We start from the raw sequence: 24,080 nt of genomic DNA, 5'->3' as shown, positions 1-24,080 counted from the left end.
AGCACCTACTACCTTGTCGATCTTTCTTAAAAATTCGTTTTTGATTTTTGGTAATTTTGTTTGACACCTTACAGAAAAGTTGTTTAACACTTTTTTGTAGGCACCCATAAGCTCTACTTCAGGAAAAAGTTTCATTGAAATATATTCACTATTGTAGGAGTTACGGTTGTTTGAAAATTGGACCATTTTTATGGGGTTCTCCTCATTTTGCGAGGTCAAGGATCAACTTTTCGATTATTTTTAGAATTTCTACATATTCTTCTCTAAAATACGCGTCGTTTGCCGTTAGAAACATTAAAATCTTCCAATCCGTTTAGAAGTTATGATGTTTTAAAGATACGTACGATATTTTGGAGTGACATTTCTGGATTAAAATTATATTTTTGGTAAGGAATTTTTTTCTTGAAAATGCGTGAAATTTCGGAGGTATGTGTAATGACCAAAAATAATTGTAATTGACTCCTACAACCGAAAATAATTTTTTTGTAATGATATGAAAAATTTTATTTTCGCCGAAAAATTTTAGCACCTACCCGAACTTTTTCTCGAAAGTGGGTAGGATTTCGGAGGTATGTGTATTCTCCAAAAATGATCGTAATTGACCCTTACAACTAAAAATAATTTTTTCAGAACGATTTCAAATTTTTTAATAACTTTTTTGCAAAGCCACAATCGAGAAATTGATATTCTTGATTTTCGTCTTATTTTGGCCTCTAAAATCTCCTATTAAAGTTTTTTCCAGGGCTGGCCGAACACCCTGTATACAATAGAATTTTGATTCTTGAAACTGATAAATATGTGTGTTCTAACAATAGAATTTTCGAATAATAGAACGATGATTCTTGGTACCAAAACATGATATAAATGTAATAAAAAATCTATTTATCTTATCTATCTATTAGTCTTACCAATCCCATATTTTTTTGACTGTCAAATCACACAGATTTTTTACCATTAGTATTAAGTTGACGTATATGAAATGGCGGTGCCCCTGAAGTAACAGATTACATCTTATTTTCACGAATGAAATTCATTAATAGAAAGCGATTATTTATGTCAAATTGAAGCATTCGATCTATTGTTTTCGTAGTCAAATTCGATTAATTTGTTTGTCTGAGTTTAAATTAGGATAGTGTTGTGAAAACAACATGAAATATTTAAATATTTATCTATAAATTTGATATTTCATGGGAAACAGCTTAACAATTTCTCGGAGTTGCATTCCTTTTGTGCTTTATACCATCTAAATACTTTCATATTTGGAACATATCGTCCTCATATCAATTATTATTGGACGAGAGTGTGGCGATTTTATATTTTTTGAACTTTTTGACATACGTTCACATTTTCCTACTTTTTCCATGTTAATCAAGGCAAATTCTAGAATCATCGATTCAGAAATTGAGATACCGATTTGACAAGCTCAAAACAGCTATGGATTGTTGAAAATATGTCAAATAATTAACGTAATAAGTATCTAAGACCAGACATACTATTGGTAAATAAAAATGCAGTTTTTAATAATTTATTTGATTTTTGAATGGTAACAACATTTAAATCCAATAAACAGCAGATAGAATTATTTATATCTCCATTGAATTTATTTATTTATAAAACAAAATAATGTTGTAAGGTAAACGGTCGTTAGTGGTATTTGCTTTTTATCTTTATTTATGCATTAGGTTAAAACGTAAAAATAAATGATCATTTAGCACCGATGGAGCTTTTGGTTTGATTATACTTCATCTAATCATCGATATTGATTTAAATGATTTGTTTTAGTTTAAGAATATTAGGTCTAGTTATTTTAACTTAGAAATGAGATGTTCCAAAATTTAATTATTTTTAGCGAAGATAATTCAATCTGTCTTATTTTTAAGGGGTTGAATTACATTGATGCGTTTTAAAAATACCGCATATTTGAGAATTTATTTCTAAGTCTCAGAAATACATTTTTCTATGAAAATTTGTCAATAAAAACATAGATGTCTGTGTATTATACATACAAATTTTTTCAATTTTTCTTTAAAAACAAATATGCGGCCGAGTGTATAATATGATGCATTCTGTTTGACGCTGTAAATCACTTCTATCGAGTAGGTAAGGTGTTAAAACAAAATTTAAATCATAGAATATTATGTAAATCTACATTTTTCACAGGCTGATGTTGGATTTTTACGATATTTTAATTTTTATTTGATTTATGTATAAATGAAACACTATTTTCTTACACAAAAAAATGAACTTGTTCTTTTAAAGTTTCGTCATTTTGTTATGTTTTAACGAGCCAACAAAATCCGTCGGTCGATAAACAACTTATATTTACGTAATATTTCATTGTTCATCACACATAAGTTCGTTCATTTTAGTTTTCCTAAAGGGGACTCAAAAAAACACGAATTCAAACGTTTAATACAATTCAAGCTATTCATGATAGGTGGTATTACGGGAAAGCTACTTTACATATGAAAATTTATTTATTGTGTTATTACATAAAAATATTTAGATTTATTATATAAGAATATACAAATTATGTGAAAAAAATTAATATTTATTTCTCAATCTTTTCAAAATATTTTTTTAAGATGTAAAAATATCAATATTTCATGAAGTTATAACTAAAACAAGAAAAACAGAATTTGGTCCATATTAGATTCTAGTAATAGATTCATGTATAAAATTATGAAAATATTCTACGTGTAGTTCTTTCACTATATTATTTATGATATTGAACCGTTTTATCATATAAATTACACATTATGAAGTAATAATTCTGTCAATAATCAATTTATTCATTTCACAAGAGTAGCTGTAGCTTAACGTTTAGGACACGATAATTGTAATTATGTAGTAAAATGAATAGTAAATAAACTAAGATTTCGTAACTTTTGCGGAATGGAGATCCTAATGTAAAAATATGCGACAAATTTAATAAGATGTAAAAATATCAATATTTCATGAAGTTATAACTAAAACAAGAAAAACAGAATTTGGTCCATATTAGATTCTCGTACTATATTATTTATAACATTGAACCATTTTATTATATAAATTACACATTATGGAGTAATAATTCTGTCAATAATCAATTTATTCATTTCACAAGAGTAGCTGTGACTTAACGTGTAAGACAAGATAATTATAATTATGTAGCAAAATGAATAGTAAATAAATTTATCTAAGATTTCGTAACTTTTGCGGAATGGCGATCTTTTCTCCCCTTCCTCCTGGTCGCGCCCCTGCTTGATACACATTTTGCACTCGTACGATTCTGTTTTTAGACGATCGTGCGAAAGTCCAGCTTACACGCCATTGCCCGGAGGGTCGGAGGAGTTTTGACTTACAATTACAGAAACCGTCCTGTCAAATCGGCAAGATTGTTTCTCTGAACGTAAATTGCCTCGTGCGGCCGCTAACCAACCAATAGTTTGCTGGCTCCGTATAATCCCGGCAAAATTTTATAGAACAACTTTTACGATAATTGGCTTCGAACATCTTAGGCGCCTGAAATTTTCCACGACCGCGAACCTAATGTGGAATTAAGGGCTGAAACGGACAAGAACTAGAAACGAAGTGTTGCGTTTAAAGAACACGCTTTCGGTGATAGCTTCTTTGTAACTGTTACGCGAAAAGAAGCCAACCATGGAGTTAATTCGCTGCTTGGAACAGTTAGAAGGGCACTTTCCTCAACAATTCTGAACAACGAAGGACGACTATAACGCAAAATTTCTTGTGTATCTATATAAATTAGAGATTATATAAACAAAATCTATATAAATCTTGATCAATTAGAATGTATTTCTAAAATTAACCAAGTTAAAATTATCAGCTATGTAACGCTGCAAAATTTTAGTTAAGATGGGGGTCAGAAACACCAACCATAAAATGTATGATCATCTTCCTTATACTTATTTTCACAGAAAAAGCATTCATGACAGAATTTGTTGAAAATTAAATTTAAAAGCTCTTCTGTTGTATACAAATTTTTGTTGGACAGGCCCAATTAAAAGAAGGGTAATAGCTAATTTTAGATATGGTACATTCTCATTTAAATGATTATTTAATACTTAAAGCTCATACTCTTTGTCAGACTAACTCTTAAGTATTAGTTGAATCAATGTTTTTCAATCAATGTTAAACATTCTAGCTTGGATAGATCGCTCTATAAATGAAAATAAATTTACAAGGAGCAATAAAATCCACCCAAGACCCTTTTTAGTTTCAAATCTAGCAAATTTTTAGTGTATTTATCCTTGATACAATTTATATTAGCCAGGTTTGTGTATCCACATTTAATTTTATCGTTATTGAGACAAAGGAGTTTTAAGTATATTCAGACGTTTGCAAAATTCATTTCTTTAAATGAATATTGTTAAAGAATCTTGGATTTCAACTTTGTCATTCTATGAAAGTATCATCTACCCTTTGCACAAGACACAGTGGGGAATTCGGAACGTTGAATAAAGAAATTTATTTTAGCTTAATATCTGTAAAAAATGCCAAAGCATCGAAAAGATAAAGTTGATACTTTTAGGTTCAATATATGCAACGTAAATAAATATATAATATTTCTAAGCACAGGTTCCACCTCAAAAAAGCCATCTACAACATCCTTGGTCAAGAACCATGCTCTAGATTGTTGCAATTTTAATTAATATTTGCAATGTTTATTTTTTTTTTGCACTTACAATTAAGTTTGGCTGCACTGCCCGCGGCATACATGCAAAATAAGGATTGTGGATTAAATATGTGAATATTAATAGTTTTTCTTATTGATTTGATAATCTTCGATCATTTTATTATAAAAAGAAAACATGGACTCCATCGTATTAAGGCAGCAATATGTACATTTTCACTGATTTTTTCATTTCTACCTGGTGTAAATCTCAATGAAATGTAGATGACATTATATTTAATTTTTATTATTTGAACATTGAGGACACGCAAACGTAGAATTCACATAGTTTGGATTTCTAACTTTCGAAGCATACAAACTATTTTTGCTTCTAAGGAGCTAGTCGTTTTTCTAAAAAGCTCTTGTAGAATTTATTCCAAATAAATGGTATAATCAAATCATTTAAGGTTTTTACCATATATTTCATATGTTCTTTTAATACAAAAAATACTTTTTTAAGTCAATAAAATAAACGATGTCGATAATATTGTTTGTTGAATATTGAGGCAACATCTTCACGGTGGAAAGTATAACACTGTTTCAAACTGAGTTAAATCTAAATATTTTACTTTGCAATTGAAATTTTTAATTTTATTGGACGTGTTAGGGATAAACAGTTGTTTATTTTTATAACTTTTAAAATTTTTATTTAGATACGAAATTTATCTCTAATCTCTACACGTTTGACTAAATTCAACATATAATATATGTTAGAATATTCAGTTTCAATTTCGCGCTCTTTTTTGTTATTAAGTGATGCCGCTATGTGGCGCAACAATAAGTTAAGTTTTTTTTCTTTCTTTTCCTGATTAATGGGGTTTGCTGTTTTGCTGAGTTGGAGGTTTTGATATCTGTACGAAATAAAGTTTAATTATCAAACAATATAATTTGAATATTTCTTGTTCTTGAATACAATACATGTCTACCATATATTTTTCTCAGATATGAGCAAAATTTTATTCGAATAATAAATGAAGAATAAGACCAACGTTTAGCAATTCATTCGCGATCTTTGTTTCATAGAACAATTAAATTGTTATCTATTATGAAACATTTCGTTCTACGATTGAAAACATTAGTTTTATTCAACGTCTAACGAATAAACGATGGTTTATTTTTCGTTCGTTATTTAAAATTTTTGATTAGATGAGAATTTTACCGGCTTCTGATGATCTTCGTAAGCGTAATTAATTTTCATCGAATGGCGAAGTTGCTCGGTTATTGCACCAAGACCCTTCAATCGTACAATTACACCGTTCCGTTAGATCTTAATGCTGCGTCGATGATTCGTTCTTGGGCCGCGAAGGAAATAATTACGGTGGTGAAACCTGGTTCCCACGTTTCGAGCAAACATCAGAAATCGGCGTCACTCGATACTCGCGATTACAGGGTTCTTTACATTGTCCCGTTGCGTTCAGACGAGCTCGTAGCACGCCTCGAAACGGAACAATCGGCGAAACTTCGTGTTTCTCTCGTAAGGACACGCGTGTCTATACATATCGTACACTCCACAGAATGTAATGGCAGGTTACATTACGTGCACGAAAAAGTCAGACGTCGTGAGTTCCAACGAGTAGACGATAATTATGTATTTTGCGCGTACCTAAGGTTTAATGTCCCAATTTATCGACACATTTTGCACCGATCCACCAGAATCTTGAAAAAAAGGTCATACAAAAGTTTTCGCTATAATAAGTAAGGAGAAGCAGGGTAAAACCGAGCGCCCAATATATTTCTTCTGTCAGCATAAAATTAGATGACGAGAAAAACTTCGAACGCTATTACAACCTCTAATTGAACTCTATACTTTCAAAAAATGACGTTCTTTTGGTTAAAAAGATTGTTCAGAGGTACTCAAAAATACCTCTAAGGGTAAGGGTAAAACCGTGTAGAATTTAGTAACATTACAACATTTTTATTTCCATTAATTCAGTGCTGATGAAACACGTTACAACAAATGTTATTTGCGTTAAGAGGTCATTTCTACGTGACAAACTAAAAAAATCGATTTTTTTTTCTTTTCATTTCTCCAATGTACATATACTTAAGATTCTTTGCTTAATGGGAGGGAAGGGGGGGACTCAATCATTTTTCGAAAGTACATATATTTAAGACTATTTGGTTAATGGGGTGGGAGAGGGAGACTCAATTTGTTATACGAGTGTGGCTTAACCACTAAAAATCATCATTTGAAAATCTGGATTGCAAGTTTTGATTTCCAGTTATTACTCCCTTGCATACAATGACGTGTCTGACTCGTGACAAGTTCTTGATGTCAAGTTTCACAATTATGAGGCCATTTACTCATCATCAAGCCTTGTAAATTAAAGCAACACATTTTTACATTCACGAGATATTCGTAAAACAAATATATATTTTCGTGGCCATACCTTGCACGAACAAATTTAAACAAAAGTTGTTGAAAAATATCAGGTCCTCTGGCATAGGAACTGATTAAATAAATATACAGGGTGTTCGGGCCACCCCTGGGAAAAATTTTAATGGAGGATTCTAGAGGCCAAAATAAGACGAAAATCAATAATACCAATTTGTTGATGGAGGCTTCGTTAAAAAGTTGTTAACGTTTAAAGTTCCGCCCGTACCACATTTTTTTTCTCAAAAGTGGGTAGGATTTCGGGGATATGTCTATTCACCAAAAATGATTGTAATTGACCCCTGCAACCGAAAATAATTTTTCCAGAATGATTTGAAACTTTTCAATTTTCAGGGTAACAGACAGTTATGGTCAGACATCATATTTTCAGTAATGAATTTTTTTCTCAAAAATGCGTAGGATTTTGGGTGTACATCTATTCACGAAAAAGGATTATAATTGACCCCTTGCAACCGAAAATAATTTTTTTAGAATGATTTGAATTTTTTTGTTTTCGCCGAAACATTTAGGCAGCCTAGCACCTGTCGGTTTTTCTTAGAAATTTGTTTTTCATTTTTAGTAATTTTGTTTGACGCCCTATAGAAAAGTTGTCTAATATTTTTTGTAGGTACCCATCAGCTCTACTTCAGAAAAAAGTTTCATTAAAATATATTCACTATTGTGGGAGTTATGGCTGTTTGAAAATTGGACCATTTTTATGGGGGTTTACTAAATTTACGGGGTTAAGGAACCACGGAAGGAAATTTGTTAGAATTTTTACATATTCTTCACTAAAATACGCGCTATTTGCATTTTGAAACATTAAAATCCTTCAATCCGTTCAGAAGTTATGACGTTTTTAAGATTCGCACGAATTTTTGTAGTGACGTTTTTGGCCTGAAATTATATTTTCAGTAAGGAATTTTTTCTCGAAAATGGTTAGGATTTCAAGGATATGTCTATTCACCAAAAATGATTGTAATTGACCCACGCAACCAAAAATAATTTTTTCAGAATGATTTGAAGTTTTTTATTTTAATTTTTTAATAACTTTATAACGAAGCCTCAGTCAAGAAATTGATATTCTTAATTTTCGTCTGATTTTGGCCTCTAGAATCACCCATTAAAATTTTTCCCAGGGATGGCCGAACACCCTGTATATGCATATATGTATATAGACACTATTTAAATATTAAACGCAACCACTTTAATTATTCTTTAGATATTACATAGTTTAACATAAAATAAATTGCAGTAATGCCAACCATGCGGCTCGAACAAACGACTCGACTCGACTTGAACGAAAGGCACGGGAATCCCCGCACGATCTTCAACCTTATTATACGTGTCGCCATTTGGCCGCGTGCTTATTGTCGCGAGATTATGAACGGCTCAACAGAAGTTTGAAAAATCATTTGAAATTAAATCGTAAGTCAAGGGGTTAAAATATAACTTTAATCTGTATGTTAATCAAACGGTTGGAAACGGATAGTTTATTAAAAAACATAGATGTCCAGGCGCAGGATGATAGTAGAAAATTGTCCAAATCATAGTTACATATTTTCCACGTATCTAAGTATATTCCTGAATTTTTCGCTTGCAGTTAGATCGCCGGGCAATAACCCTTTGTACGTTAGCGACGTCCTTTATTATTTTCTCTTTTTTGCGATCAACGGAACCGACGTTGTCAAAGGGGACAGCTTAACGCGAAGGGTTTCTCGATCGACGTGCGCAAATGAATACGGATTCTCTTCGGCGAACCGTTATTTCGTAATTGACGCTTCGAAATTGCTCGAATTCACGTATTTACACAATGACATAAGTGAGCCAGTAGGAATCGTGAAAATGAATTCCACTTTTCTCACGTTCGCCGCTACCGTTCGATTGGAAAACTGTTTGCCATAGATTGCGCTCGTGGTAATTTTATTTAATGTAGGTTAGTAGCGCCTTGATTATCCTAGCTAATCGTGACATATGCTGTTAGGATAATCAAATAACTTTGTTTTCTTCTGAAGATGAGTTATTTTGAAACGTACTTTTCAATTTTTCATGGAGCCATATAACAGTTTCACGACCAATTGGTTTCGATAAAGGCTTCCTTGTTATGTTCTTTTTCCTACGTTCCGTTAGCGATTTATTATTAATATATTTTTCGACTATTCAATTTCACATAAACTGTGGTCTCTAGAGTAATAATTCCGTCGATTTACCAGTATTACAGTTAGCTTAGTGCAAACCAAATGCTTGCTACCAGCATGATCTTAAGACTTTCGTGGTCGATGTTTTTATAGTTAATAATAACTGAGATTTATATTCAGCTCTGTAATTTCCAAAATATGCGTTGCACGAAAAAATTTCATGTACAAAAGTTGCATGGTTTAAAGGAATACTCCAGATGCTGGAGTAGAAAAGACGTATAGGATTTTAAATATAACAATGACAATCACACTCACGTTATTGTTTTAGACATAAGGAATTATAATTTCACTAAAAAATATCAGTCGATAACTTTGTTATAAGATGATACAAGTGCATCCGACTCTAACGCGAAATCTTAAAAATTTCAAAACTCTAATTTAAAAGCGGCACGTGTTCCTGTTGTCTAATCTCGCTGAAATTTTGCGCAGAACTTTTTTTCACCAAGTGTCACAATCTAGGGGGGGGGGGGGGGGTGCGTCTAAAAGTAATCGAAGGTCGAAAAATAAGAACCACCCTAGTGGACACACTGCTTACGAACTGTTCTCTCCAATATAGATCCGGCATAACAGATGTGTTGACGACTTATTTTTGCTCTAGAACAATTGTACACGATGGCGTTTATAAAGTGTATCAAAATTTAACCCTTTCTCGATTTCTTATTAGCAAGATAATAATTTCTCACTGCTTTATAAAAATAATTCTAATTTTTGTCCCTGCAACAGAGAATCGTATCCTTTTCTAATAGGTCAACCAAATGATTTAACAAATGAAGCAATATATAGGGTGAGTCATCACATATTGCCGTCTAGATTTACGTTATTATTATTACACGTAACCAAAAATGTTTTAACGTTTTTTTAAATGGAATTATATATTTTTCTGTATTATTTTCTAAAAGTAATCGAAGGTCGAAAAATAAGGACCACCCTAGTGGACACACTGCTTACGAATTGTTCTCTCCAATATATACCCGGCATAACAGATGTGTTGACGACTTATTTTTGCTCTAGAACAATGTTTCCCACGCCCCACAGGGGAGCAATTCGATTATTAAGGGGGGAAATTCGAAAATGGACTCATCCAGAGGTTTAAGTTAAACGTATGGCGACTCTCAGTCGCTACTCCAGCTGGATGAACCAAATTAAAAGATGACAAAGACATTAAAGCTATGCCACTAAGTCACAATATTGTTAGCAGATTGAGGATGAGTGAGGATATTGAAATATAACTTGTTGGAAAGCTGAAAACAAGAAAATTCACGGTGCAAATGGATGAATCAACTTTGAGAGACAGAGAGATTGTACTTATAACTTACGTAAGATATATTGATAAAGGTGATTCTGCTGAAAAAATGTTGTTCTGTAAATCATTAGAAAGCATCACTACTTCCAAAGATATTGTATATAGTAAGCTAGAAAATTACTTAGTTGTCAATAATATACCAATGAAAAATATAATATCTTGTGCTGGAGATGGTGCTCCTAATATGATGGGAAAGAAAAATGGTTGCTTAAAATTGATGAAAGATGAGGATCCAAAAATGTTTGTGCTATTCACAGGGAAAACCTGGTAGCTAAAAACATTTCGCCTGTCCCAAATGAAGTACTAAATTTAGTTAAGTCTATCAATGCTATTAAAGCTAGTGCTGAATGTGAACATCTCTTCAAATTATTTTGTGGAGAACAAAATGAAGACCATGTGAGACTTATACTTCACACTGAAGTAATATGGCTCTCGAAAGGGAACTGTTTGAAAAGATTTATATTTGTGCGTCGAAAAGTAATCGAAAAATAAGGTCCACCCTAATGAACGTTCAACGACCACGTTTGCAACGTTCATCTTGTTGATGCAGTTCCAGGAATCGGTGGGAATGGCTCCGCGAACATTACCGAGGGAAAGAGTGGCGAACATTAACGAGGGACCACTGTATTTCGCATACTTCCGTCGCTTCGAAATGCTACTTCTCCACGGGCCAATACGCGCGAATTCATTAAGAAGATATCCTTGCTCGAAGGAACGGCTGCTCGACGACATCGCGATTTCTCTGCGGAGCGTCGAACAAATTCCGGCAGCGTCTACTGTGCGCGATCATCCAAACTCAATCGTCGAGTTAACTAACATGTCTCATTAGCGGAAACGCTCGTTAGATAAAAGGAACGGTTCATTGGACGGGACTGGTTCCGAGCCGGCGATACTGTTTTAGCAAAGCCACAGCCGGCTATCTGCGCGACGAAGGGAGAAAAACGAGAGGGTTTATCGAGCGAACGGAGGAACGTGAAGACTTCAACTTGTCCGCACGCCATTAAAATGTCACAGCGTCGACCGCGCGCGAGCACACACATACACACACGTACATCTACACGTACATACTGTGCACACGTGCCTCTTCGACGGATTCGGTCCTCTAGCTTGATCGTGACGACGGCACGGTTGAATAATTTCTCGACTATTCATAATTGATATCGTTTATGTGCGGCTGATTGTTAGCCATCGTCGTCGCGAGCCGTCGACCTAACTACGTCGAGCCACCTACGCCTAGATCGGGTACACGGTGGTCTAAAGATACACGATTCCAATTAGGGAACGTCTTGTTGGACGTTTCGGTCGATTCGAGTATTTTCATTGAAAATGTATAACGTTTACGACCGTAGGATTCGGGTCATAGTCTTGTAAATCTGATAAGATCTAAACGGGGATTAGGATACAGTAGAACTCCATTTACGTGATCTCGACAGAGATTAAGCAGTTTGTATAAACTGGTAGGTTCATATAATAGAAGTTCATCTATAATCTCCGCTGCTTTTAACTTTTTGGTCGTATGATTAGAGTTCTTCAGATGAGTGGATTTAATCATTTATTGAGAATATAGCAGTATTACGATATTTGTGATCCTGACAACAGGGCTTCAACGAAACTGTAAACTTTCGTCAATAAAAGCTGTTCAGTAAAGTTTTAACTTCTAAAATTATTACTTTTTCTGTTTTACGTTAACTTTTTCATTAACGTTTTAATTCTGTTATAAAGGTTCAATTTTAACAGTTACTTCACATTTCATTGACAAAAGTTCTGTAAGAACATTTATTTCTCAACGGATATTTTAAAGTAAAACGTTGACATTTTTAAATTGTTTGCCCACTAATAAGCCTAGAGATCGTTGTGTTTTATTTCTTATAAAGTTCGGTTTTATGCTAACAAAAATATTTATGCAATTAGGCTCAAACACGATCAAGAAAATTTCGTTCCGTAAGCCAGTGTGGATTCTAAGCTTTGTGCTTTGACACAATATCTAATTTGTTTCAAAATACGAATTGTTGATGTTACTTAGTATGTTTAAAATTGTAGACAAATTTTGTTTGTTTTCTATTAAATTACAAATTTTATCCTCGTCAATTTATGCCATACAAAAGTAAGGATATGTGGAGCAAGCGAAGTATTCCTCTGTCTCCTCTGTCGTCCCACTAAACAACTTTTCGCGGACGCACAGTACCTCTAGTTTACAAATATGCGATTTGGTAGCCATTCCTCATAATTGTATCCCGTACGTTCATTTAAATCAGAAAATTCGCTTACTACTGAACACCAATTTCAGTGTATATGTTTACGTTATAAAATACGAACTGTTCCCCGATACAGCATTCTTCCTACCATTTCAGATTTCATCGGATGTACTAATAACGACACACATTACAAATTCACAATAAAATGCTTAAAAACGACCAATGCAAGCAACAAAGTTTTCTGTAACAGAATCGTTAACTAGCATCGTTCCAATTAGAGAAATTCATATTCCAATCAACGATGTGGATTGTGAAAACCTGTCTCTCTCGAGCACGTTCGCGTTACAACGGCCGATCCTGTTCGCGGGCACCTACCTTCGATCTCAGGATCGCTGGAATTAATAATGTCCAACGATTTTCCTAATTGCATGGATTACTCGAATCGAGGGTATCCGTTGATAACAATTATCTGGATAAATTGTGTCCACTGATAGCGTAACAGGTGCATACTCGCGGCTAATCGTATCGTGGAAACCAGAATGGACAAGCATTGCCTGATCGCGATTATTTGGGAATCGGGAGCTGTTTCTGAGCGTTTCTCGGACCTCATTGTTATCAGAAAGATTTAGTAGTTTCAACAGAACATGTAACTTGTGCGCATAACGCGTTATATTAGGTCATTAACCCTTCATATTCCACTGGCACCGCTATGGCGACAAACATAACATAGCTAAATTCGAGTTTCATAGTTCAAATTCGATTTAAAAAATATACGAATCAAATTTTAATTATAAGTATTGACACATTTTTGTGGGGGGAAAAGAATATTGTTTTATTTTTAGAAGCCACATCACAAAATTGCAATTGGAATTGCTGCTCGTATTAATAAAGACTCTCAGAGTGCAAAGGATTAACTAAGTTCTGCGGATTTTTCGTTTGGAAATATTCATTTAAATATTGCACATATAATATTCTTTTAAAATTAAAATATCGTCTTTCGGCTTCTATAATTTGCTCCAATTTTTTTGGTAACGATTAGACCTCGGAAAAATGCAAACTTCTTAGATGCAAAATAATTAGCGACCCATTTTCTCACTTCATCGTCGTTCTTGAAGTTCATTCTTTTAATAATTTGATTGCCAAATCAAAACCATAAAATTATTTACAACACCAAAACTTTGATTTCAGACAATCGTAAACAACATAATTTAAAATTTGTCGTAATTATTTTCAAACCCTCACTGATGAAATACATGAATCCTATTTAAATTTATTTCCTTCAAGATTTCAATTTGAGAATTAATTGTTTTATTTCCATAATGAAAAGTCCTGTCACCCATATATGGATGACGTGACAGTTAAATTGTTAAACCGAGTTGTATCGATTTAAAGAGATGTGAATCTAACGGGGCAACATCCAGGAAGTAGGCAGTATGAGGAAGAACCTCCCATCCTAACTATGAATCCTCTTTGTGGTGCTTTTGACAACGTTTGATCTGGCATTATCGCGCTAGAAAATCACCATCGTTCGGTTTGACGCTATTGAGGGACGTTTTTTCTTTAATTGCACATCCAGTTTAATTAATTGTTAACTGTAGCGTTCATGATTTTACCAGATTTCAACAGCTCGTAATAAATTACACCCTTTTCATCCCACTATACACAAAGAAAGGCTTTATGGCCATGAATGTTGCGTTATGGAGTCTGCGTAGCAAGTTGATTTGCATTCAACCAACTTCTTTTGCAGTCAGGATTGCCATAATAAGTCCATCTTTCATCTTCTGTAATAATGGGATTCAAAAAGCTTCTTTTCTTAACCCGACATAACAGAGAAACGCAAACATTGTATCGATTCAAAATGGCAGCTTCTGACAAGACATGCGCCACTTTCTTTTCTTTTGCATCTTCCTAAGTTACTTTAAACGTTTCCAAACAGCAATCTTACTGACTCCAAGTTGTTTTGCAGGTTTATTCATCGATTGGACTGTATCTTCTTTTATTGGATTCCATTTCCGATGGTCGTCCTACGCGTTCCTTATCTCCTGTGTCGAAATTACCAGTCTTGAACCGTTGAAACCATATTTGATGCGTGTCTGTAGACACTACACCACTGTCATTAACTTCCTCAATTAATTGTTTCGCTTCTTCCGATTTTTTCAAATTAAATAAGAGCAAAATATAGTGACGCATGTCCTCTTACGTCGGCTTCAGTTTAAATGCAAATAAAAAATCGTTTCTTTATATAAAATTAAACGTTATCGATAAGTTTCATTGGCAAAGTAGCTGATATTCGAGAAACAAAAGAAAATCAGCAAGAAACAAAATTTCAGAAGTTTAATACGATCTAAGGGCGATCTTTCTGTTTATATTATATATTTTTCACACAAAACTAGAACAAACTTAGGACAATTTTCATATTCGTATGATATAGTGTTTACATATTATTTTCAAACTATAAAAATCACAAGCTAAAAAATGTGTAGATAATGACGGTGGAAATGAATCGTCAGATGTTTACAACATAATTTGATTTTTGCAACTATAATAGCTTTTATTTAAAGGAATTAAGTACTAAAGTACAGTATTGCTCTTCAAAACAAACTGGGGACTAATTTATATTTTTTTATTCACATAATTCGACGTTTATTAACAACAGAGTCATGTTCAAACTTATAAAAGAAGTAATAGATGAGTATCTTATAAAAAACTGAACGAATCAAGCTTCTAAGATGTCTGCCACATATTTGTTACTAAAATAATTTTTTGAATGATAATAACTTCTCAAATCGAAAAACTGTAACACGCTTTTCGACTTTATAAAATTCAGTGCAAATAGAAATACTTCTAACAGAGCTACTTCGTTCAAACGGTGAACATTTGTAAATATTTTTACCACGACGCATGTTTTATTACGAAAATTACGTGTTTTTATAGTACGTTCATTTTCAAATATTTTCCTCAGTTCTGTTTCTTTTATCATATTTCTTTAGAAAGTACCTTTAATAGAATTTAATTTTCAAGCACTACAATTTTCCAAAGGTAAAGATTCTCCTTAAATAAAACACAGAGACGTAGAGTTTAAATGAAATTGAAAAATAGAACTTATTGATTAAAAAACAAAAACCAGAGAATGTAATATCAAAAGATACTATCAAAATAAAATGAAACATGTTATTCAACGTACTGTTCTTTCATTTTTCCAATCATTTTCTAATTAACAGGTTCAGCTTATCTAATTGTATAACTTGTACCTGAATCGACGTGCATTTTAATTGGCAATTACAATACGAGCAAATACTTATTTCTTAACTGATAAGCCTACAATCGGACAGTATTACGTCATAAACGTTCACGTATACAGCGTAAGTGAATTAACCAGTAATACTATTTAAATAAAACTTTAACCGAATTTTACAAAAGACTTTTTCATTGTTTCTATTTTCGCTAAAATATAACTCACCACATAGATATTAAGATAAAGTGCATTCGTACATTTCTAGTTTCCAAGACGACGTGGGGGAATCGTTATTGCACGAATTAAGGACACCATTATTTTTTTGTTTACCATCATCGAGGAATAACCACAATTCGTTCTGAACAAAGTCATTTCTCTTCTGCGTCTAGGTATGACTCACGTAACTAGAGAATAATAATGCGATTATTACAATCAGAAAATGCGGTTGATGAACAAGAATCAAGGTCCAGAGGGGAATCGCGTTTTGCGGGAGAGAAAATGACATTCCCGCGTTTACCTGATTTACGATAATGTCCACAATTCCGTTTCTGTCGGAATGTCGAAATTTAATAGCGATGATCACTGTTACAAGGATACTTCGTAAATAGGCAATGTTAATACGCCGAAAATTAAAATGAGATTTGAAAAAGCAACATTGCAAGTAAACGCGTCAAAAAGGATCGCTCGAATCGAAAAATAAACGTGTAATATTTTAACGCGAATCGTTATACACGATGGTGTTTATAAAGTGTGTCGAAATTTAACCCTTTCTCGATTTCTTATTAGCAAGATAATAATTTCTCACTGCTTTATAAAAATAATTTTAATTTTTGTCCCTGCAACAGAGAATCGTATCCTTTTCTAATAGATCAACCAAATGATTTAACAAATGAAGCAATATACAGGGTGAGTTATCACATATTACCATCTAGATTTACGTTATTATTATTACACGTAACCAAAAATGTTTTAACGTTTTTTTAAATGGAATTATATATTTTTTATTGCTTGATGCGCTTTAATATTCATTACAAAAAAGTATTAACCTATTTATGATAAAAGATCATTAGTTTAGGAGATATTTTAATTTTAATGTTGTTAGGGAATCGTGACGTAAGAGTTTTATAAATATGGTCAATTATATAAATCGTATTTGAAAATCTGTCAGGGTTTCGTCTCTAATTTTCAAGTCAGTTATTTAATATGTTCACCACTAAATTACGCTTATATTCAATAATAATAAAGAGTTATTTTTAGCGGCTATTTCGCATTAGCAACTCTTTCCTGTATATTACTTTTCGAAGAATCGCCAAGAGCAATCATTTTCCACTATAACACGCGTACTCATCATCCTTGGCGAACCGGCTATTATTTAGTTTATGCTCCCTTATAACTATCATTTTATTTGTTTCGTTTTACTTGAGCTTCCATAAACTTATCAAACAAATTCCTGATTAAGTATTTTATAAACCACGATATAAAGAAGTAACATTAGATAAAATAACTATAAAGTAACTGTTGTTATTCTACGTTATATCCAAGTTTCTATTCTTCAACGAGAGTTAATAACGACCATTTTTTAACAATGTCCTTCGTTACGACAAATTTTACTGGAAATCTTTTTATTCTTACGAGTAAAACAGTGGAATGTTGATATCAGAATGAAAATAAAACTATTGTTTAAAAAAATGACGCACTATTTATCATTTTCACAGTGAAACAAAATCTTCAAGAACTGACCAAAATGTGTGCATCAAAACACTAGTGTTGATGAAATTAATTGCTACAATGACTACTGAAAGAGTTATTAATACTTCTTTTATATTGCATTAAAATATACAATTATTTTTGTTTTGTTTCAGTTTGGTTATAGAAATAATTATATTGAAAAACATATAATATAAAAGCGGTTTCGGTTGATGAAGATGATTTTTTTCAAGCATGAATATTTTTAAAACATGAATAGCTAGTAACACAATATATCTAAAGTTTCGTAATAATAATATGTAAGTAAATCTCAATCATAAAATTAAATCCAAACGAAAATTGTATGTATTAGTCATCATTTCTAACAAATTTTAATGAAAATTGCTTTTTTCATTTTATTCTTATTTAAGAGCAATCAGATGAAAATGCAGTTTCTTTTATTTCCTATCTAATTACTTTTATTTTACATTCATTAAAACGTTATCTTATTAACACGTTGACTGCTACGATAATTACTAGTGACCAGTACGGTAAATTTGCTATATCGTATTTTTAAATTATTTGCAATGTAAACACTCCAATATAAAATAAATACACCACTAAATTATCGGATATTTCTAATTTTCACACCATAATTTGAACAAATGTTAAGAATACGAATAACTAGATACTAAATTAATAATTTCAAATCATTCTGAAAAAATTATTTTTGAATGCGGGGATCGATTACAATCATTTTTGGTCATTACATATACCTCCGAAATCCTATCCATTTTCGAGAAAAAAATTCCTTTCCGAAAATATAATGTGGGGCCAGAAATGTCTGCTCGAATTTTCATGCGAATCTTTAAAACGTCATAACTTCTGAACGGATTGGACGATTTTAACGTTTCAAAAAGCAAACTACGCGTATTTTGGTGGAGAATATGTACAAATCGCAAAAATATTCGAAAAGTTGGTCCTTGACCCCGCAAAATGAGGAAAACCCCATAAAAATGGTCCAATTTTCAAACAGCCATAACTCCTACAATAGTGAATATATTTCAATAAAACTTTTTTCTGAAGTAGAGCTCATGGGTACCTACAAAAAAGTATTAGACAACTTTTCTGTAAGGCGTCAAACAAAATTACTAAAAATCAAAAACGAATTTTTAAGAAAAATCGACGGGGAGTAGATGCCTAAATTTTTCGGTAAAAAAAAAATTTCAAATCGTTCTGGAAAAATTATTTTCGTTTTCGGGGGTCAATTACAATCATTTTTGGTGAATAAACACCTCCGAAATCCTGCGCATTTTCGAGAAAAAAATTTAGTACGGGCGGAACTTTAAACGTTAATAACTTTTTAACAAAGCCTCCATCAACAAATTAATATTCTTGATTTTCGTCTTATTTTGGCCTCTAGAATCTTCCATTAAAATTTTTCCCAGGGTGGCCGAACACTCTGTATAATAAACACTATTGAGATGATTTATACAAAGTTAAAGCTATTATCAATGAGTAAAATTCTTACGAGTATGAAAGCAGATAAATATGCTAATCTTTTCGAAAACATTTTGATTTGTTTTATCAAAGCATATTATAAAGGAAACTTAAGACTTAACATAACACTAATTAAGAAGAAGTGGTTTAAACAACAAAATTTGCTGCTTATGAAGTGGCTTTTACTTTTCTTCAATCTAAATTCAATAGAAAATTTTTGACAATATAACGACATTAATGAGTCAGAGAATTTAGTAAGATACGAGTGAAACCAAATTGAGAAATCAACATTGCAAAAATTAATTAATAGTATAAAAAACAGAATATATAATTGAAGTAATTAAACATAACTGTGACAGTATCGGTTACTAACATTACAAACTCAGTTTTTTTAAACAAATTTTAAAGACTCACATAAACTTTGTCTCTTCCATGCGTTAAATTGTAGAGGAAGTATAATACACGAGGAATATTCAAGTATCTAGAAAATTATTAACAATGTCTAATTTATAACACAGCAAATAGTAGAGGAGAATTACCTGTTAATGACATTTATGGACGAATCATAATTTTAACATTTTCGACTCAATACACTGAGTAAAAAACGTAAATTTCGAAGTTTTCCAGCAAGTATTTAATCGTTGTAATCATTGTTAAAATTTTAGAGTAAATCATATAATTTACTCATTTGCGTAGTGTGTAATTCTATAGTTTCGTAACAATTTTACGATTATTTCAAGACTACATCGTCTGAAATGAAATTTTAGGTTTTAACACAATAACTATTATCGTGGAACCTTTCTATGCACCAAAATATACTATTCAAAAATGAAAAGTAGCTAACTTCCTTTCACAATTGTTCTTATGTTATGTTGTTCGTCACGCAAAATATTGAGTAGAAATAAAATAAATTCTTGTCGTTGAGCTCTCGAAATATCTCATGGTATCATTAAGAGTTCATTGCTAATTCGGAATATCGTAGGAAACCTACTGAAAATGTGGCTATATGCTTTTTCTGAAACGTGAAAAGAGTGGGTGCAGTATTTCATGTGTAAAATGTAGATATATCTTGAATATTCTGGTTATGATTCCAGAAGTTACACTTGTAATTATTTCGTGTCTAGATTTAAATTTGATATTTACCTAAGACAATTATTGTTGTGAATTTTGTGTCTGACTAAATCATAAGAGAAAATCATTTTGTTCTCCTATTTATTTTTCTACTTTTATAAAACTAAAGTAAATTGGAATTTTACAATTCCAAATTCTCATTTTTCAGGTAGACCAAAGTTTTAGATATTTATTCGTCATTATTACTGAAAGTTTGAAGTGCAAAAGTTTATTAGTTTCGTTATGACAATATGGAGTGTTATTTGTACCTATTCTCTGCCGTTATTTTTTATTCATCATAAACAAACTGGTATTTCAAATATGCTGCATTTAATATTTTGTTTATAGTAGAAGTAAAAGTTTTTGAAAATTCTATACACTGGTTTTCCGTTTTCTATTATTCCTCAATTATTTCGGAGCATTTCTTCAATATTATCATCAAAATTTTTGGCATTTTTATTAAAAATAGTAATGTTTTAATGGAAATTTCGTTCACTATAGAACCATAAAATTCCGTCCGTCAAGTCGAAGGTTTAATGTATGTTTTACAAAAGTTTTAGTTTTTTCTTCAAGCGTTCAAGTATCATTATTTTCAAAAAAATATAATTCCTCTCCTTCCTATGTAGTTGTTAAATTGTTCGATTTATCTATTTGAAACGTCAACTTTATGAATGATTTATAACAATAAATTCAAAAAATAATAGTTTATGCAGGTCTCTCAGAACATTGCCACTCGTTTAATAATTTGTGCTTCGTTGTTTTCAAAGCTGCATAAGAAAGATTTTCCATAAAATACTGTTACAGATGACGAAAAATGGATCCCGTACGAAAATTTCGAACGCAAGCATCCGTGGGTAGATCATAAATGCAGTACTCTTTGAGATGTTGCAGAAATATGAAAATAGCTTGACGGAATCCGAAACTTGGCCAAAAACCGTACAAAGTGGTGGAAAATATTTCGAAGATTAATCAGCAATACGCAGGTACATACTATAGTACAAGTAAAAGAACATTAAAAATGAAAAAAAAAACTAAAACTTCCGTATACACTTAATAATTAATTTCGTGTTCGGAACGTAGATAAGTTGGTTATTAGAATGTTGACCACGTTTCGATAAATCTGTTCCACTGTGGTTTCGTGCAATTACACCTCCTTGTCGCAACGTAGCCATCGATCTTGAGGAATCCCATTGGGAACCTTAAATTCCGAACGGCGTCCCCGCGATTTTCTTACCTGCCAGCCTATCCTTGAGGTGTGGGTGTCCCTGAAGCGGATGTGCGGCGAGGTTCGCGAGCAAGCTCGCCCTGTGAAGACCGGCCGCCGCTGCCTGCTGCTGACTGTGTTGAAGGGCTTGTAAACTCCACGGTGGTATCAACGCTTGTGCCGGCAATGCACCCGTTGTTGCACCATTAGCACCGGGTGGTCGATGCGCAGGAACTCTTATTACACCTCCACCGGTATATATCAGACCGGTTCCGGCCGGGAAAAGTCTGAACGGTGCCAACAGGTCCGCGGCAGTCGAGCAATGGACCGACGACGCGGAATTCATCTGCGTTTCCGGCGTGCTTCCGGTATCGTCGTCGTCCTTTTCGGATAGTTTCTCTTCTATCTCGTGACCCCAGGATCTTCTGCCGTCGTCCAAGGTCATCGACAAGCCACCGTTATTGTTTCCCTCTTCCCAGGACCATTTCCTCTCTTTGTCGCTGTCCAGATCCTCCGACGAAGGGCTCTTCGGATTTTGCGAACGATTCTCGCCCAACAGACGACTTATGCTGAAAGGATGGCTCCTGGGCGATTCGTTCTGCAGCGTCCTGGAGCTCGTTTGGCTCGGCGGCGGGGAATTCGAGCACTCGGAGTGCTCCTGCGGCAGACGTCGATTGTCGCTGGTGTAGTTGTGCGGACTGCAGCTTCCAGAGTCCGAGTCGTCCACGTTGATCTCCTCCGTCGCGTCCACGTCGCTGTCGCCGTGAACCGACATGATCCTTTCGGCTGCTGTTAATCGATCGTGATCCTCGATGGCCGACGTGTACGATCGTTGCTGTTCACCACCGCGCACTGATTCGATAACTCATTCTGCGCCTCTGTCGCCCGACTAACAACTAAATTCCTAGTTAGCGCACGCTTTAAAAAGTCTCGTGACGATTTCGCGGTGATCCAACTCGCTGCTTCGGCGCGTTTTCATCCAACGTTAGAGTCACCTGACAGCCATGTTGCAAACCTATTAAGTTCTTGTCGACGGCAACCTTACCCGTACAATTAAACTAAATCTCACTCACTGTTAATGATCGACCGTTGTCATCCACTGGTTGGTTAAAATACACAAGGTCACAACCGTGTTCCGTCGAATACACTGTTTTCTAATGTCCGCGTATCACTGATCGGTTCACTTTACCACGGGAAATGTATATAAAATCCACCATCTCCTGGAGAACCGAACGAAACGAATAATCCCGACGTTGGTCCCGTCAGAGACGCTTTCGTGCTCGGTTGTACCCTCGGTGTTCGGTGTCCTCGCCCATGGGTAGTTGCGTGCACGACAGGTCGCACAAGTCAAAGGGTAAAAGGAAGGGAATCGATCGGTTCGAAGGTCGACGGGAACGAAGGGCGCGAAGGCCACACTGGACAGCGATTTGAAGAGCGACGAGTGGCTCACGTGGTTCTCGAAAGGGATGTGCGTTTCCCGTACGGAACTCTAACCCGTGGTGAGTTGGGACGTGAATCCAGGTCGGTCGCGACGAGAGAGACGGGACGTTGTGAGGGAACCAGAGAAACCAGATGGTTCATCCCTACCACGGTTCTGCGACGACTCGAGCCACGACCCGGAGTCCCGTCGCGCGGCATCGCCTACCACGACTCCGCTGACCAATCCCCTTCACCGTGGCCCCGCCTACCGGCTCGCCGATTGGACCGCGTTAAATTGATACCTATTTAACATTTGAGCAGAATGTTGCAGGCGATCGCCTTTTTCTCCTATATTATTTATTACCCGATCGTCGTGCCTCCTTTTTTCTCTCCGACTCTCCCCGCCGTCCCTTCGCGTTTCTTCCTGTATACCTCGTACGCTCCGTCTCCTTCGTCCTTCTTCCCCACCTCCTCCTGGCCAATTCTATCTCCTGTTCTCTCGCGCATCCGTACCGTCCTCGTCCTCTCGCAGAGACGTGCCGCATTGAGTTGAAGAAGCGGAGGGACTTAATTACGACGAATATCCTTTTGGTCCCCTCCACGTTCCTTTCCCCTCCCATCCAGCGTTCCCGTTCTTCTCTTTTTCCCGTTGTTCCTCTTTCTATCTTTCCGTCTTCTCCTCTGTTCTTCCGAACTGTCCCTTCTCGTCTCCTACTCTATAGTTCTGCTTCTATATTTGATCGGTGCATACGAAACGTCGTTTTTACCGAGGTTTCAAGTTTACGACGCGATCACGCCGGAAACGATGTTCGGTGATCAATTCTTTCGCGCCATATTGGAAACGGAGGATCTCGCGTGCATTCGTTAACCGGAATGGAGTCACCGGTTTCTGCTTAACGCGTTCACCGCCAAACCAAAACCGTAAAATTGTTTACGAGTCCAAAACTTTGATTTTGGACAATTGTAGACTACGCAAGTTAAAATTTGTTTTAATATTTTCACAACCTCACTAAAATTCATGGATCCTAGTCAAATTTATTTCCTTTAACCTTTCAATTTGAGAATTAATTGTTTTAGTTTCATAATAAAAAATCCTGTCACTCTAGTCAACCCTAGAATGACCGAGGATAGGGCTTGTCGAATCAATCAACAGGAAATTCTTAAAAATATTTATCCTGCGT

The 24,080-nt window shown here is 34.3% G+C and overlaps 1 protein-coding gene across 1 annotated transcript in view; it reads right to left on the bottom strand.

Annotated features, from left to right (window-relative positions):
• The window catches only part of C15 (homeobox protein C15), a 101,334-nt gene extending 79,079 nt beyond the window's left edge, over positions 1-22,255 (bottom strand). The window contains exon 1 of the mRNA XM_076773462.1: positions 21,511-22,255. Within this exon, the coding sequence (XP_076629577.1) occupies positions 21,511-22,255 (745 nt within the window). The remainder of the gene's footprint in view (positions 1-21,510) is intronic.
• Between the last annotated feature and the right edge of the window lie 1,825 nt (positions 22,256-24,080).

This window comes from Colletes latitarsis, chromosome 9 (assembly GCF_051014445.1).
Source record: "Colletes latitarsis isolate SP2378_abdomen chromosome 9, iyColLati1, whole genome shotgun sequence".
In the NCBI taxonomy this organism is placed as follows: domain Eukaryota; kingdom Metazoa; phylum Arthropoda; class Insecta; order Hymenoptera; family Colletidae; genus Colletes; species Colletes latitarsis.
The sequence above is the reverse complement of the archived record's forward strand: the minus strand, read 5'-3'. Positions and strand labels throughout refer to the sequence as shown.